This window comes from Grammomys surdaster, unplaced genomic scaffold (assembly GCF_004785775.1).
Source record: "Grammomys surdaster isolate TR1022 unplaced genomic scaffold, NIH_TR_1.0 264, whole genome shotgun sequence".
Lineage (NCBI taxonomy): Eukaryota > Metazoa > Chordata > Mammalia > Rodentia > Muridae > Grammomys > Grammomys surdaster.
This window is the reverse complement of record NW_021604705.1, coordinates 6,850,978-6,866,694: the sequence shown is the minus strand read 5'-3', so window position 1 is coordinate 6,866,694 and position 15,717 is coordinate 6,850,978. Positions and strand designations below refer to the sequence as shown.

Here is a 15,717-nt window from a genome sequence, read left to right as displayed (position 1 = left end):
AACTTAGATAAGGACAAGCGAGTCATAGGCAGAGTCATAGTGACTTGTCCCCTGAACCTTTACCCAGCCGATACCCGGTTCTGATGATATCTGTATTCCCCCTGATCACCCACACTCCAGTGTCATTCCCTTCCCCACATCCTGCCTTTCTGTGTTTATAACCCCTGTGTGAATGAATTACCATTTAAGAAAAAATAAATTAAAAAAAAAAGAAAGAGTAATAAATGTCAGACCATTCTCTGTTCAGTACTTGTTCAAGAATATTTTCTAAATGCTATCAAGAGATAGATTTCACATTCTGGGAGTCAAATTTAGTTCATTAGGTCCATTAGTATCTTATTTACGAAGATTTTAAAAGACCATTATCAACTGATCAAAAAATAGTAGGAAAACTTAGGTAATTCTGATAAATGGAAAATTGTAAAGAAGTTAACGCTAGGTATATTTCAAATCTAGTGTGAGAGTAATCTAATAATTTTACAGTAATGATTTCTGTCAATTTCAACATTCTGAAACACAAAATTCTCCTGTTTATAAATAAAACTGAATACTTTGTTTTGAAAGTGATGACAGTTCCTTTGTTATTCAAAAACCAACAAGTGCTTCAAATTGGCATTAATTTATGAGAACTTGAAAATTTATGTGATTTGTAATATGTTGTGAATGTACAACTAATAGAAACGAATCATAAGAGGAAACCCGGATATAGTTTTGGATTCTCCAGAGTGGTGTAAGCATCATCAGAGTGCTCTGACGTCCCTGAAAGCCATGGCAGAGATGCACAAGCACTGCACAACATTAGACCCTGCCAGATCTTTTGGAATAAGGACTTTGCAATTGAAAGTAAAACAAATACAGTTTAAAAAGTAAAGACAATTAATTCTATAAAAGCTCAGAGTATATACTTGGATATTCAGAAATAAAAATATAAATGACTTTTCATATTTTGGAACACATCAAGCAGAGAAATTCTATAAATATACAATCAAAATAAATCATCTACTATCTGTTAACCCAACTACTATAATTTCCTAAGGAAAGAAGAAAATTAAAAAAACTGTGACGAATTACCCTCACTGCCTTGAATAAATGTGATTCAAATCTGTAATAAAATATTTTTAACAAGAAATGTGAACAGAATCTCTAGTGTTATACGCTGTATTATTGTGCTAATGTGTTATACCAAGAATAAAAACCAAAGTTGTTCCAAATTCACTCTACAATATTTAAGAGCTTACATATTCTCTGAAATTTATGCTTAAGTACAAGACAACATATATGAAATAGACATATAGGCATATAGCTATAGACAAACCAAACAACTCAATAAATAAATAAATAAATAAATAAAATTTAAAAAGTGACATTATAGAAGCAAATAAGCAAGCAAATGAAAGGAGATAGGGACTGAATTTACAGTATTTATCTCTTTTCATGTTAAATAATCCTACCATGAGCAACTTTCAGTTGCTCTTTCAGACCTCTTGTGAAGTCTCTGATTTTGAAGTTGGAATGAGATGTACAGATGTTGCTTCAAGAAAGCCAGAGCAATGTTCTAAGCACAAACTTCGATGAAAAAATATTGTGTATAATCTATGTAAATTCTATAATAATAATTTATCAAAATGTTCAAGGTCCTTGTGTGGTGTGTATGTTTCAGCACACTTTACTTAAAATGACAATGAATAAATTTTATTGAAGTTAAAGATTACAAGCCACAACATGCAAAATTTAAACCAAGAATGAAAACGAAACATTTTCCCAAATAAACACTTTATTTAGAATAAAAGAGAGAAGTTATAAATATTTTTGTGGTAAACAATGTATACTATAAACATCATAATATATAGCTCTTGTGTATTGCATGTATGTTATAGAATTTATACACAGAATGTTCCCATTACCTCATGGGAAAACATGAAAAATATCAAGATGTATTTTGAGAATCCATCCATAAATTTATTGTGTAAAAATGATGAAATAAATGTTTGGCACATTGCAAGACCTAGAAATGTCATTATTTTAAAATATTCTCAGTGAGGTGAATAGTGTCTAAAGTAAATTGAACCACATAGAGATGTTGGTAAACTTCTGAAGTGAAGTGAATATTTGGATGTTACTGACCCTGTGACTGTGTCTCTTCTATTCTGTCAGGAAGGCAGGCATGCTCCCATCTAAGTTAAGAATCCTGGCTGTGTTCCCACACATGGTTGACAGGAGCAGGTGGCAGATGGAGCTGACTTGGAAGCCATCTGTAGCTCGAAACCTGACCTCAGCTTCTACAGAATTCTGTTTCAATTTTCATAGCTGCTTTCAGCATGCTTTCCCTTCTTAAAAATAAAATATCAAACTAGATTCTTAAAATTCATTTTAGTTATCTATCAGAAAAAAAACTGTGTCTTTAAAAAAAAAATATCCTAGCAACTAACCAACTGACAAAAGAACAAAGCAAATGAAAGCAAAAATCTTACTGGTGGCTACATTTTCTATTATATCATAATACACTGTAACATTGCAATGTAAAAATTTTACCACTACTAATTACAAAGTTTTCTGATATAAAATGTAAACAAATTTGCATATTAATTTACATGCAATTGAAAACATATTTAATATGAGTACATTTCAATGTATTGTGTTATAAAATTTCTAATTCTTACCTTCTATAAGTTTTCCTGTGTGTTCTGCACTTCCACCAGGAAGAATCTTAGCAATATAGGCTCCAATTTCTCCACTATGTCCAGGGATTTCTTTACCACCAACAATTCTAATTCCTAGCCCATTACCTGTATTCAAAAGTTAGCAAACTGTTAATAATAATTCAAGAAACAGTTATCACAAAGAGGTTAAACAAAAAGTGAATTAGATACCCAGAAGCCATATCATATATATTTTTAAAAAATTATAAAATATGCTCAGAAAAATCCAAAGTAAGCAATTCAACTTTAAAACTAATAGCAATTTACTCTTGGAAAGGTAGTCATGGTAGTGTAAATTAGACAATTATAATCCCCAACATAGATATAATAAGATATAATAAGACCATAAGTATGATTGCTCATCACTTCCAACCACAACTCCTCACTGTGTAACTGCATGTGGCACAAGAATATTGTTCCAGAATATGAATAACTTAGTCCTGGTTCTTTACTCCATAATCAGATTATTCTATAACTATATACTTGAAATAAAAATAGAGAAGAACTATGACAAACAATTCTGATACATGAATTTTTGGAGCATAAGTTGCTATGCTGTTTCTAAATCTAAAAAAAAGTGAGTATATATGGTAGCAGGTATGATTTTGTACAAGTGTCAAAGGCGTTCTAGGAAAATATAACACAAGAAAGCAGAACCCTTACTCTCTAATGATGACACAGTTACTTATTAATTTAACTGGATTTTTATTAAACTTGGAGTGAGAATCACTGTTCCCAAAGTTTTTCAATCTCAGTGTTAGATTCTTTCTCATTTTATTTTTTAAAACTAATGGCTTGTTTAGCATCTGCATATATATATATATATATATATATATATATATATATACATACATATATATTCTGATTTTCTAATCATATATAAAAATCATATATATATATATTACTATTAATTAAAATGTACTGTGGAACTCACAACACACAGAATAAGAGAAATATATTTTCCTCATATATCTGAAACAACCATTGGCATGAGACATAAAAAAAAGTCAAAATTTAGAGCGAAGTCATTTGTATTCTGGCTTTGTTGAGCTAGAATTCAAATTACTTATTATGAGTATGCTGTTAGAGTAATTTTACACACGCAGATATTGTGATTCCATTCTCTTGACATATTGAAGAAATAATTCTCATTAAAAATTTCCCTCTACTAACACACTTATAAAGCATAGTCTTTATGTATGAAATAATATACATAGCATTTCTGGTTTTTATTTCATGCTACTTAAAGCAATTGTAAAATTATAAACATCAAGAATAATCTGAAACATTTCACTAACATTTATGTAGGAATAATTGAAACAACTGTCTCCTATTTGGTAGGAATAAAGTCCAAAACAATTGAATGTACTGTCTGAAGTTAGGGTCACTTTATTAAAATGTTATAGATATTGAGTTATACTGAATATACTGGGGACATATATTAATGTTATTGAATGATCTAGACAAGTAGGGGTGAAGTAATTAATTAATCATGGTAAGACAATTTTTTTTGTAAGATGATAGTGTCATTGGAACTAAAATAGTTACCATGGTGAAAAGCGAAGATGTGCTTCCAAATAAATGTTAGTTTTACTTATAGAAATTACAAGGAAGACATATACTACTATTCTAATAATAAATTGAGTATCAAGTGCTTAGGGATGAATTTTGTGACAGACATATTTCATCATGATTACCACTGAGCCATAATCTTATTTTTGTTATAGGATGAACTCATGATTTGTTTCATGTTAATATATTCTAGCAAATGTGATATACAGACATTACTACGATTGTTTTATATTAAGATAAATGCCATCTTAGGCAGCATGAATGACAGTCCTGCCAGACCTCAGTGTAAGCTGCTTCAGTGGGAGGCCCAGAGTGGCATGAGACTAAGGAAAATGTCTAGATAGTAAGAGTGGTCCATTCTGATAGCCATCAAGAAGAACAAGAGCTCAGACCTACAACCTCAAGGATCTAACTTTTATAATTCTCTGCCTGAGTTTGGAAGGGGCAGCCAATATTTAAAGAGGAACAAAGCTTAATTAATGCTGATTGTAGATTTGCAAGGTCATCAGTAGGCGGTAATTTAAACTGTGAAAATTTTGGCACAGTGGATATATATTGTTTTAAACATTACTCAGTTTGTTATGCATTAGTAAGAAACTAATATAAGAATGAAAGTTGTATTTTTAATATGAGACTAAAAGTTGCATTTTTCAGTTTCTGTGCTTGAATATATGCTAATATTACTTCTTATCAAAATTTGAAGAAAATTAATTTTTATAGTGCTGAGAAGGCAGTGAACAATCAACATGAGAACATGGAAATGAAAAGGAAAATGAGCCATGAAAAAGAATCTTTTGTCTTTTGTAATAGACTCATTTCTACAATGCTGGAGTTCTGGAACAATTGAAGCAGTGAACACTTACAATGTATACTGTGACACCAAATAATCAGAACACATATACTTCACCCTGTCTCCCCAATCGAGATGAATGCATCAATGTTAATGATGCTGAAAACATTGTGCGAATCTTGTGACTGATTTTTAGCCTATGCCTTTAAAAACCACATGGTCTCATCACATCTTAAAATAAAGTTCTGAGAAGAAACCTTTTTCCATCTTACATGTAAAAAAAAAAAACAAAAAAACAAAAAAACAAAACGAGCCTTCTGTGAGATGTACTAGAAAGGAGTGGAACCTATACTCTTAACAACATGAATGATTTAGCTGTATACTTTCTGCATGATCGTGGTTTGAGGCCTTAAGGAATCATTCTGACAACACACATGCTTTCCACCACTCAGTTGTTGAGGGTGAAGGGAGAGATGGCCATCAATTCATTAAAATGAGAAATTACTAAGATATGAAACAACAATAAAAACAATTTATTGATAGCCAGACTATCAATGAAGGCTGAAAAGAAATATTCACAGCTTAGATAGCCCACATGTTATGTTGCACAAATTAATCTGGTACAACGTAATCGGGAATGATTATGATGTCAGTGAAATTTCTATATTTCAATTGCTACCAACATTTTTTAGGACATGCTTATATCTTTTTGAAATATTGCCAGAATGGAAATTCATATTGTAGCAATGATAGGTTTTAGTATTCCAATAGGAAAATGAAATTCTTATAGAAACATTAAATAAATAAGGAATTGGATTAATATTTAGGCAGTTTAATTTGAAAATCTGTAAGTGTAAATGTACACATGCATAAGAGCCTGATGATACAAATTTTTCGTAGTCTCATATTTGATGGGTCAGTTGAGAGATGGATGCGTACAGAGAAGTTCTAAAGCTGCTGACTCGATAAGTGTATAAATAAAACCCAGGTGTCCAGACTCTTTTTAAACTAGAGGCTGAAACTGTTCTCATTTCATTTCTCTGCATTCTGTAGGTGATAAAACGTGACTAGTCAGCTTTCTGCTCGTTTCAATGTCTTTTTTGACTTGTGCCTTGTGTTCCTGTCACTTGAATTCCAACCGCTTGACACTTAAGCCAACACAATTTCAATCTTTATCTGAGTGCTATGGATATTTTATCACACAAAATAACAGACAGAGGGGGTTTATACCTAGAGTGGGATGCTGCTATGATAAATTTGACAGTGTGGCTCTAATGCTATTGCAACACTTTTGTGGGAGAGTTGGGAACTTGAGATGGAAAACTGTTGAGTGGCATGGGCAAAGATTAATGTGACATTCCTGCAGCAGCTTGGAAGCCTTCGAGTGTGAGGGTAGAGTAAACAGCTACAGCCCAGTTCTAGAAATCTTAGTGAAGAACAAGAACTTTATCGGTATTAAAAAGAAAGAACCTGGATGCATTCTGCCCATGTCTTGAAAATTTGCTCAAGGCTAAATTAAATGTAAAGTACTAATTTCTCTGGCAAACAAAATTCTAAGAAGGTATGGTATTCTCAGTGTTGGTCATGGAGACTTCTTCTTGGAGTGGGAAGTACTCATACAGAGAAACATATTGTGTCAAATTACTGAGACTAAGTGACAATAAATTGAACAAGTACACTAGAACTTCCTTTCTCAGGACTCAGAGATCACTGTAGAAAAGAAAAACTGTAAGATCCAGAGAATTAAGGAAGAGTGGAGTAAAGATTAGTGTTCTGGATTTTACTCAGTTGTTACACATATAAACTCAATAAAGCTGTGACAACATGCAGAGACCAAAGCAAGATAAAGTCAGTCAAAATCGTGGCATGGATAGATGAGATTGCTGAAGGGCTGTTTTCAGTCAAGGAGCTATTAGCAACTGAGGGCTTCTGGGGGAGGGAACGCAGGTGTTTTCTTTGGGGTATGACCACTGATAGGTTTTCTATGCTCCAGTGATGGTTTCATAACAGGGACAGCACTAATTGAGTGCAGTAGGTTATAAATAAAACAAAATACATGAAGTGGGGAGGGGGAATATGCTGTGGTTGAAGTGATTTGAATGAACAGTGACCTCCATCAGCTCATGTACTTGAATGCCTTTGACTCTGTTTGGGGAGGTTATGGATCTGTTAGGATATAGTCTTTCTGAAGAAAAATGTACATCACTGTAAGATAGCTTTGAGACTATTTAATCTCACCCTACTTCTAGTTCACTCTCTGGGTTTCCTGTGAGACAAACTGAAGAACTAGCTTCATGGTCTGGCATGCCATTGCAGTGCCTTTCTAACCCTATGGACCCTCCTGCTGGAACTATAACCCAAAATAACCTCATCCTTCTATAAGTCGCTTTTGTTGATAGCATTTTATCACATCATAAGACATGTAACTAATACCAAAGGCATCTGAGGGAAGTTTGAAGGAGTGGAAATGGTTATCGTTAAGAAGACATCAAATGTGTGTGTGTGTGTGTACACACACACACACACACACACACACACACACATTGTTTCAAAAAAAAAGTTAAAATATTGTACAAAGAAGGTCTGGAATAAACTATTAAAATATCAATATATCATAACAAAATAGTTATGGAATTTATGTTTGTAAAAACATATGAGATAGCAACACTATGCCCTTATTAGTTAATTTTGAGGTATTAGGTAATACCTTTAATTAGGTATTAAATGCATATGTGCATATGTTAACTACATTACAATATTTTCAACTTTTATTATGTATATGCACATATATTCAAAAATAAAAAGTGATACAAGAAATACATTATAAAATCAAGATGGTAGGTGGGACTCAAACAAGAAGATCAATGTGGAAGTTAAAGAGGGGGTAACACGCTTGTTCCCAAGATCTCCCAGACATTAAGCCCCCATCCATGCAGGATACACTAGCTGGCCTGAGGCCCCTGACACATATACAGCAGAGGGTTTCCTGGTGTGGCCTCAGTGAGAGAAGATGCACCTAACCCAATAAAAACATAAGGCCCCAGGTGTGGGGAGGCCAGGCAGGGTGGGGGTGTGGAGTGGGGTGGGGATGTCCTCTTGGAGACAGGGGTGGGTAGGAAGAAATGGAATGAGGAACTGTTGGAAGACAAAACAGGAGGGGTATAATGACTAGACTGTAAAATAAAGATTAAAGATAATTAATAATAATAATAAAGGGGGTAACATGGGACAGTTAAACTTGCCCATTTGAGAAGTCATCTGGAAATCAAATACAGCATATGCTTTCTAAAGTATATGAAGTTGATCTAAATGAAATTGCCAAACAATGGGGGTGTTATATAATCCGGATGTTGACCAAAGGGGTCTCATTATCCCCAAACAATTTGGGCTATTGTTAAGGCTATCAGTTACTCTCCATAAGCTGATGGCAAGGCCCCATGGTGAAGACACCTATAAGACTCATTTAACATGGGGAAGTCAAGCTGGTGATTACAGAGAGCTTTACCGCTACTGACTAGTGTTCATGGTACTATAAGGCATGCTACATGTTACCAAAGGATAAAGGCAAACAGCAACCCAGATACAAAACCTTTCATCTCCAATGACTGCAAGATGCATAACTGCAGTTGTGGTACAAAGCTTGTGGGAGTAACCAGCCAATATCTGATTGGATTTCAGGTCTATTCCATGAGACAAGACCCGTTCCCATGGCTGCTTGGGTAGCCAAGAACCTGAGACTAACTAGGCCAGAGACCAGTTATATAGACGCACTGGGTATTCAAACCACTCTTAAGGCCAGGCTCCATGCCCAGCAGTAGGTGCCTGGCACAAAATGAGCTCAATGGCATTTTGTGTGCGTGTGGGGTTTCTTTATCACATAATGCTTTGTCAGGGGATTAAAAAAATTCTTACAGGTCCTTTGATATACATTATGTTTTCCAGTTTTGTGTTTTAATGTGATTTCTGTGTGTGTGAACATGTGGCTCTGTATCTATATGTGTTCTTGTACTTTTTGGGGGACCCATTTTATTCCATTTGCTTTGACCTATTTTGGCTTTTATTTTATTTACTTCGTTATTATTCTTTAGATTCCTATTGGTTTGTAAGGAGAGAGAAGTTGAGGTTTCAGATTAGGGGGAAGGAGGTAGGGAGAATCTGGGAATAGTTGGAGGAGGGAAAACTGTAATAAGAACGCCATGTAGAAAACTATTTACTTTTAATAAAAGAAAGGTGGAAAATAACAATGCTGAAACTTCCACAGTGAACTTCTACCTTCATTATACATCTGTTTAAAATGCACGCGAAGGTGGTATGCAGCAAAAGGCAGGTGATATTCACCTCTTTCAAATTTCTTTACAGGTGTCCCCTATCAATGGTCAGAGTCTGAGTGACTAGAAGTAAAGAGGATAGTAAGAAACACCTATTTGGAATTAATTTGCTCTGTAATCAATATCAAAGACAGAAATGTAAATGTTTCCTCTTGTGAAAGAGAATTATGACCGCTAAGTTTCTAACAACTTTATTGAGATATAGCTCACGTATTGAGGAGCTTATCCTTTGAAAACCTACTAATGAGTAGAGGTTAGTACATAATGTATGTATCGCCATATCATCATAGTCAATTTGAAAACATCTTTTTATCTTTGCAAAAAGAAACTACATACCTGCTAGCTATCACTCACTCACTCTCCAGTCCTCCACATTTGCCCTAACCTTTGTCCTATAGAAGTCTTATTCTATCCTTTCCTATACATAGAATCATTTGTACTTGTGGATGTTCGACCCTAGATTTAATATAATGTCTCTAAGACTCATCCAAATTGCATTTGAATTATTCCTTCATTTCTTTTATATGGTATGTAACATTGATTCTACGGATGTACAACAAAAGGAAGACACTGAGAAGTATGTTGTCAGGGTATTTTGTTGACCCTTCAAAGTGTACACGTAAATCAAAATGGCTATTAGACATGGTAATACCTTTTCTTGGACTGCTATATTGTAATGTGGTTTACCATTTATTAAAGCATCTTGGTGCAGTGCATGATCACATCACCTATGTATATATTCATGTAGGAATGGACATTTTGGTAGCTCCTTCATATATTTATTTTTGCTTTGTGTTAATTAAAGTATTTCTAATAGTCTGAAAATGTTTTAATTATAGTGATTATATGTTAAAATTTTTGTTCTTATGTTTTCAATATGTGTAATTAATCAATGGGGCATGGACTTGTATTTGTGGGGTTTTCTGTCACAGTATAATGCCAGACCATACTATTATGTAGTGAAGCTGAAGGGACCAGTGGGTTTTATTGATGTCTTGGCATTTGACACACATTCTCCATCTAGGCTGTGTCTCAGTGGTCTAAGGCACATAATGCTGAGAACTAAAAACAACCTTTAAAACATCCTAAATAATAATAATAATAAATACCTTAGTGCAACACTCAGTAGACTTTCAAAACACAAAAGTGACATTTTAGTCATATACATTTATTATTTATACTTTAAATTTATGATATTCTTTAAAATTAAGTAAACAGACATACAATTAATGTGAGTAATAACTAATCCAGGGTTAACGGTGACAACTTTAGTCTGTCAAAGATTTCATTTTGCTTGGCTGTCTACACTGTATTAATTTTCTACAAATTTTTTATTAGAGGAATCATTAAATATTTCATAGAAGTTCAGAAACAAAATGAGGAAAGAAATGAATTCTGCAGCAGGATGAGCTTAGAATTTCTGTTCTGTTCTCACAAATTAGACATTAACTTTACTTAAGATTCTAAGAATATCATTATCTTCCTTAGGAACTTACTGGACTCCTTGAAAAAATGGAGTACCATGACTCTTTTCTCCAGATTTCTGAGAATGCTATTATGTCTGTGAGTGAGTTTGATCCAGATCCAGATACCTAGAACTATTATTCTGTTGCTTGCTGATTTATTTTTTGGAATACAGGGAGGTTTATTAGGTATGCAACTTCCTTTTTAGTCACACAAAGTACATATTTCAATGGAACACTTAGATATTATTGCTTTTGAGGATCTTATATCAGAACAAATTTCAGTAGATTAATCTTTTTTAAATATAGTATTTTAATTGTCATCACACCGTACAGTCAAAGACAATTGTGTAGATGACTAAAATCTTAAAATATTGTATTTTTACTAGTGTATCAAGACATGTATCATAATTGAAGGCTTGTTTGGTGTGCAGCCTCCAGTTCCATCTTGGAGCGTCATTCCTGACGCTCTTCTCTGAAGGAGAAGAGTAAGCTCTTTAGCTCTTTTATTGGTTTGTAAGAGCTTGAAGGTCTGTTATTACTCTACTTGCTGTTCATGTCCTCTTTTACCTTAACGATCATTTCTCTAGCTTTTATGTCATTGAAAATGTCACACTGAGGTATGCAGGAGCACCTTTTGGATATATGGCCAAGAGTGAACAGCTGGATCTTGAGGGAGATTTATTCCCGATTTTCTGAGAACTGCCAGCTAAATGATTTCCATAGTGGTCGTACAAGTTTGCAGTCCCAGCAACAATGGAAGTGCCATAATCTCTCCAGCATGAGCTGTTGCTTGAGTTTTTGATTTTAGTCATTCTTATGAGTGTGAGGTGGAATCTCAGATTCATTTTGATTTGTATTTTCCCGATGACTAAGGATGATGAATACTTCCTCAACTATGTTCGTAGTACCATTATTTGTAAAAGTCAGAAACTGGAAACAACCTAGACGTCCTTCAACTGAAGAGTGAATAAAGAAAATATGGTTCATTTACACAATGGCCTATTATTCAGCTATTAAAAATCGTGACATCATCAAATTTGCAGGCAAATAGATGGAACTAGAAAAGTTCATCCTGAGTGAGGTAGCCCAGCCATAGAAAGGCAAACATAGTATGTACTCAATTGTAAGTGGATATTAGCCATAAAGACCAGGAAACTCACACTACATACAACCCACATGTCTTAAGAATCTAAGTAACAAATAGGGGTCAAGGGAGGATGGTTGAATCTCACTGAGAAGGAGAAACAGAGACTATCTCCAGTAGATAGACATGTCCTCCCCCCCAGTTGAAGTATGGGGCCAATTTCCCATCTTCAAATTTTTTTACCTAAGATTGTTCCTGTCTAAAGGAAATGTGGGGACAAAAATGGAGCTGAGACTAAAGGAAAGGCTGTCCAGTGACTGACCTAACTTGGTCTGTGGTCCCTGGTACACATGCAGCAGAGGACTGCCTTGTCTGGCCTCAGTAGAAGAGAATGGGCCTAATTTTATAAAGACTTGATGCCTCAGGAAAAGGGGAGACATCTGGGGTGGATGGAGGAAACAAACTGAGTAGGAGAGGTTGTGGGAAGAGGAAAAGGAGGGAACAATTATGGGAAGGATGGTATGAGAGAGAACTGTGAGGGAGAACTGGAATTAGTGTGTGTGGGTATCTCTAGGACAAGGCTATTGAACGGCAATGTTTTTGAAAATATGTACATAAGATAATCTTTGAAGATGATGCACAAATACTTGACAAACAACCTAAATCATGAAACATAATCACACATAATAACAAATGGAAATCTTGTGAATGTCATGTAGTTTGTAATTTAGGAATCAATTAAATTGTGTCTTATTAATGACAAAGAACATATCATCACCTCACTATACCTAATCAATATATTTTTTTTGAAAATCCTGAATACATTAAAATAAGTTTGGCCCCTAAGCCAAACTAGCAATGAAGGGTCAGGTATGATTTGTATATCTATGTATATATAATTTTGTGTATTCCTATAATCCCAGAACATTGGGGGTAGGAGACCATCCTCCAATTACCTGGTGAGTTCAAGGTAAGACTTGCCTACATAAGATACTCGTTCAAACAACACAAGACAAAGCAATAGAAAAACAAACAAACAAACAAACAAAAACCATCTCATGCTGGAAATAGGAAGATCCTTCTACAGCATTCTTCTTAACATTGTAATTATGAAGAAATAAATATTTTCCTTAAATGTTAAAGTGAAGCAAAGATGCCTGCCCTTGCTACTCTATCCAGCATTGTACAGAAAATATTTCTTTGTATTATCAAAGAAAATTGAGCATAAGAATTGGAATACAATTAATAAAACCATTCATAATAAAGTCACGCAGAACAAAATATCCAATAAAAAAACCCTTATGTTGATGGAAATGAATAAACTTACATATAATTTGTCCTTAAAAAATCACCCAGAACAACAATTTAAACACATTAGTAAGATAAATGCTAATTTTATACATGAGAAATAAAATTTTGGTGAGAAGAATCAGAAGAAATCCAAGTAAATGAGATGATGCATATTCATGCATTGGAAAATTCAGTGACTTTTAAGGCAGCATTTTTATGTGCATTAATTTTTGCTTTCAGTACAATCCCTGTCACAGAGCTAGAAGGCAGATTGAAAATTTGTCAAAATTCAAAGGCTATAGAATTGCTCAAATGGTTTTTGAAACCTAAAATTTTGAGGACTGATACTACCAGATTTCAAAATTCAACATAAAACTATAATAAAGGAGGGAACATGTTTTCTTGTTCAGCTCACTAAGCTGCAAATTTAATTATTTTATGTACAGATGAGTAGAATTCTGTTGCAGAGGTATCACACTTCACTGTCCATTCATTAGTTGAAGGGCATCTAGGTAGCTTCCACTCCTAGCTATTGTGAATATAGTAGCAATGAACATGGCTGAGAAGAATTTGTAGAGTAGAATTTCAAGTCCACATAGGCTGATGAGTTGTATAGCTTAGTGAGTTATATAATTATCAAATGGTAGAACTAATTTTAGGTTTTTGAGAATTTTTATTACTCATTTTTATATTGGCTGCCACAGTTTTCAATATTTAGAAATGTGCATACACACACACACACACACACACACACACACACACACACATATATATATATATATAATATGTATACAAATGTATACACTCAATCTACTTACATACATACACACATGCATATGACATACATATTCATATGTGCATGGAATAACAATTAATGAAAAGAGACACTATGAATTTGAAATACAGTGGGATGGATATATGAAAAGTTTTGGAGATATGAAAGGGAAGGGAGAAAAGTAACTAAATTATAATCTCAAAAAACTCTAAAACATAAAAGGACAAAAGCAAACTGGAAATATGTACAAGAACATAATATACCTTACAAAGGACTTCTAGCTGTACTATATAGAAACTTTTACAACTGGCAAACAGTCCAAAAATGTAACAGCAGAAGGTTAGGACTGTAATTTTAACAGGAAATCTGTGTTGATAGTTATTTCCCTGTATGCTGCTTTGGAATATATAAAAAGATGCTCAAACTTACATCAGAAGGAAAAGCAAATAAAAACTAGTATCCTGTGGCAACAGACAGCAATAGTGCTTCCCAGGGGAAGCCTTAGATATTGCTAGAGGGAAGTAAGGTAACATGTTCCCTTTGAGAAATGATAGATTAGGTGATATCTTAAGAAGTTAAACAAACTGCACAAGGTTCTACAGCTAGGAAACTATGCAGCAACAATAAAGTAGATACATACTAAAAGTTATACACAAATTTTTTAAAACCTAGGAAAAAATCAAAGAGGATAAATGAAATGGTAGAACATTAAAAGAATAGAATCTATTTAGCAACAAAAAGGTGCAAATAACTAATGCATGCTGTAACATAGACACATCTAAAACTTTGGAAGGAGAGATTACAGATACGAAAACTGTGCATTATTTGATTCTGTTCACATGAAAATACTTCTAAAGGGTAAACTGCAAGGATCAGATAAATGTAGACTTTCTCATGGCTGGGCAAGAAACATAGAGATTAGCAGTTTCTAAGAAAGTTTATGGTGGTAGAAAATTTTAAAATAGCACTGTGCCATATAATTCTGTATGCTTGTTTGTTTGTTCATTTGTTTATTTTTACTATTTTTATTGGTTATTTTATTTATTTACATTTCAAATGTTATTCTCCTACCCAGTTTTCCCTCCACAAACCCTCATCCCCTCATCCCTCCCCCTGCCTCCCCCAACCTCCCACCCACTCCTGCCTCAGTGGCCTAGCGTTCCCCTATCATGGGTCATCAAGCTTCCACAGGACCAAGGGCCCCTCCTCCCAGTGATGCCAGATAAGGCTATCCTCTGCTACATATCCAGCTGGAGCCATGGGTTCCTCCATGTGTATTCTTTGGTTAGTGGTTTAGTCCGTGGGAGCTTTGGTTGGTTTATTAAAACTATACACCCGAGCATTAGCGATGGTTATTTGTAATATTGATATTATATTTTGGTTACACAGTGATGATGGGGATGGTGATAAGAACAACAACAACAATAATAATGGAACAACACACATCTGAATTTTCACCTCAGATTCAATGGCACTCACCAGAATTTATCTATTGTTTGTAAAAACAAAAGGACAGTCTCTAGTGAGTTAAAATCGAGACAGTATTTCTTAAGAGCCTGCTGCCTTTTAAAGCAGGTATTTTTCTTGTTCTGCCCTATGAAGTAGCCAATTTGTCTCTGTCACCTTGCAGATGTATTCAGTCTACTAAGGAGTTGTACATATAGATGTCTATTTTTTTTTAAGTCAGAATTTCTTTTGGCATTTTTCAAATAG

At 34.2% G+C, this 15,717-nt stretch overlaps 1 protein-coding gene across 2 annotated transcripts in view; it reads right to left on the bottom strand.

Moving 5' to 3' along the window:
* Pclo (piccolo presynaptic cytomatrix protein) overlaps nt 1–15,717 on the bottom strand; it is a 340,751-nt gene that overhangs the window by 119,233 nt on the left and 205,801 nt on the right. For both annotated transcript variants that reach the window (XM_028776071.1, XM_028776072.1), the window contains exon 11: nt 2,661–2,786. In XM_028776071.1, the coding sequence (XP_028631904.1) occupies nt 2,661–2,786 (126 nt within the window). The remainder of the gene's footprint in view (nt 1–2,660; nt 2,787–15,717) is intronic.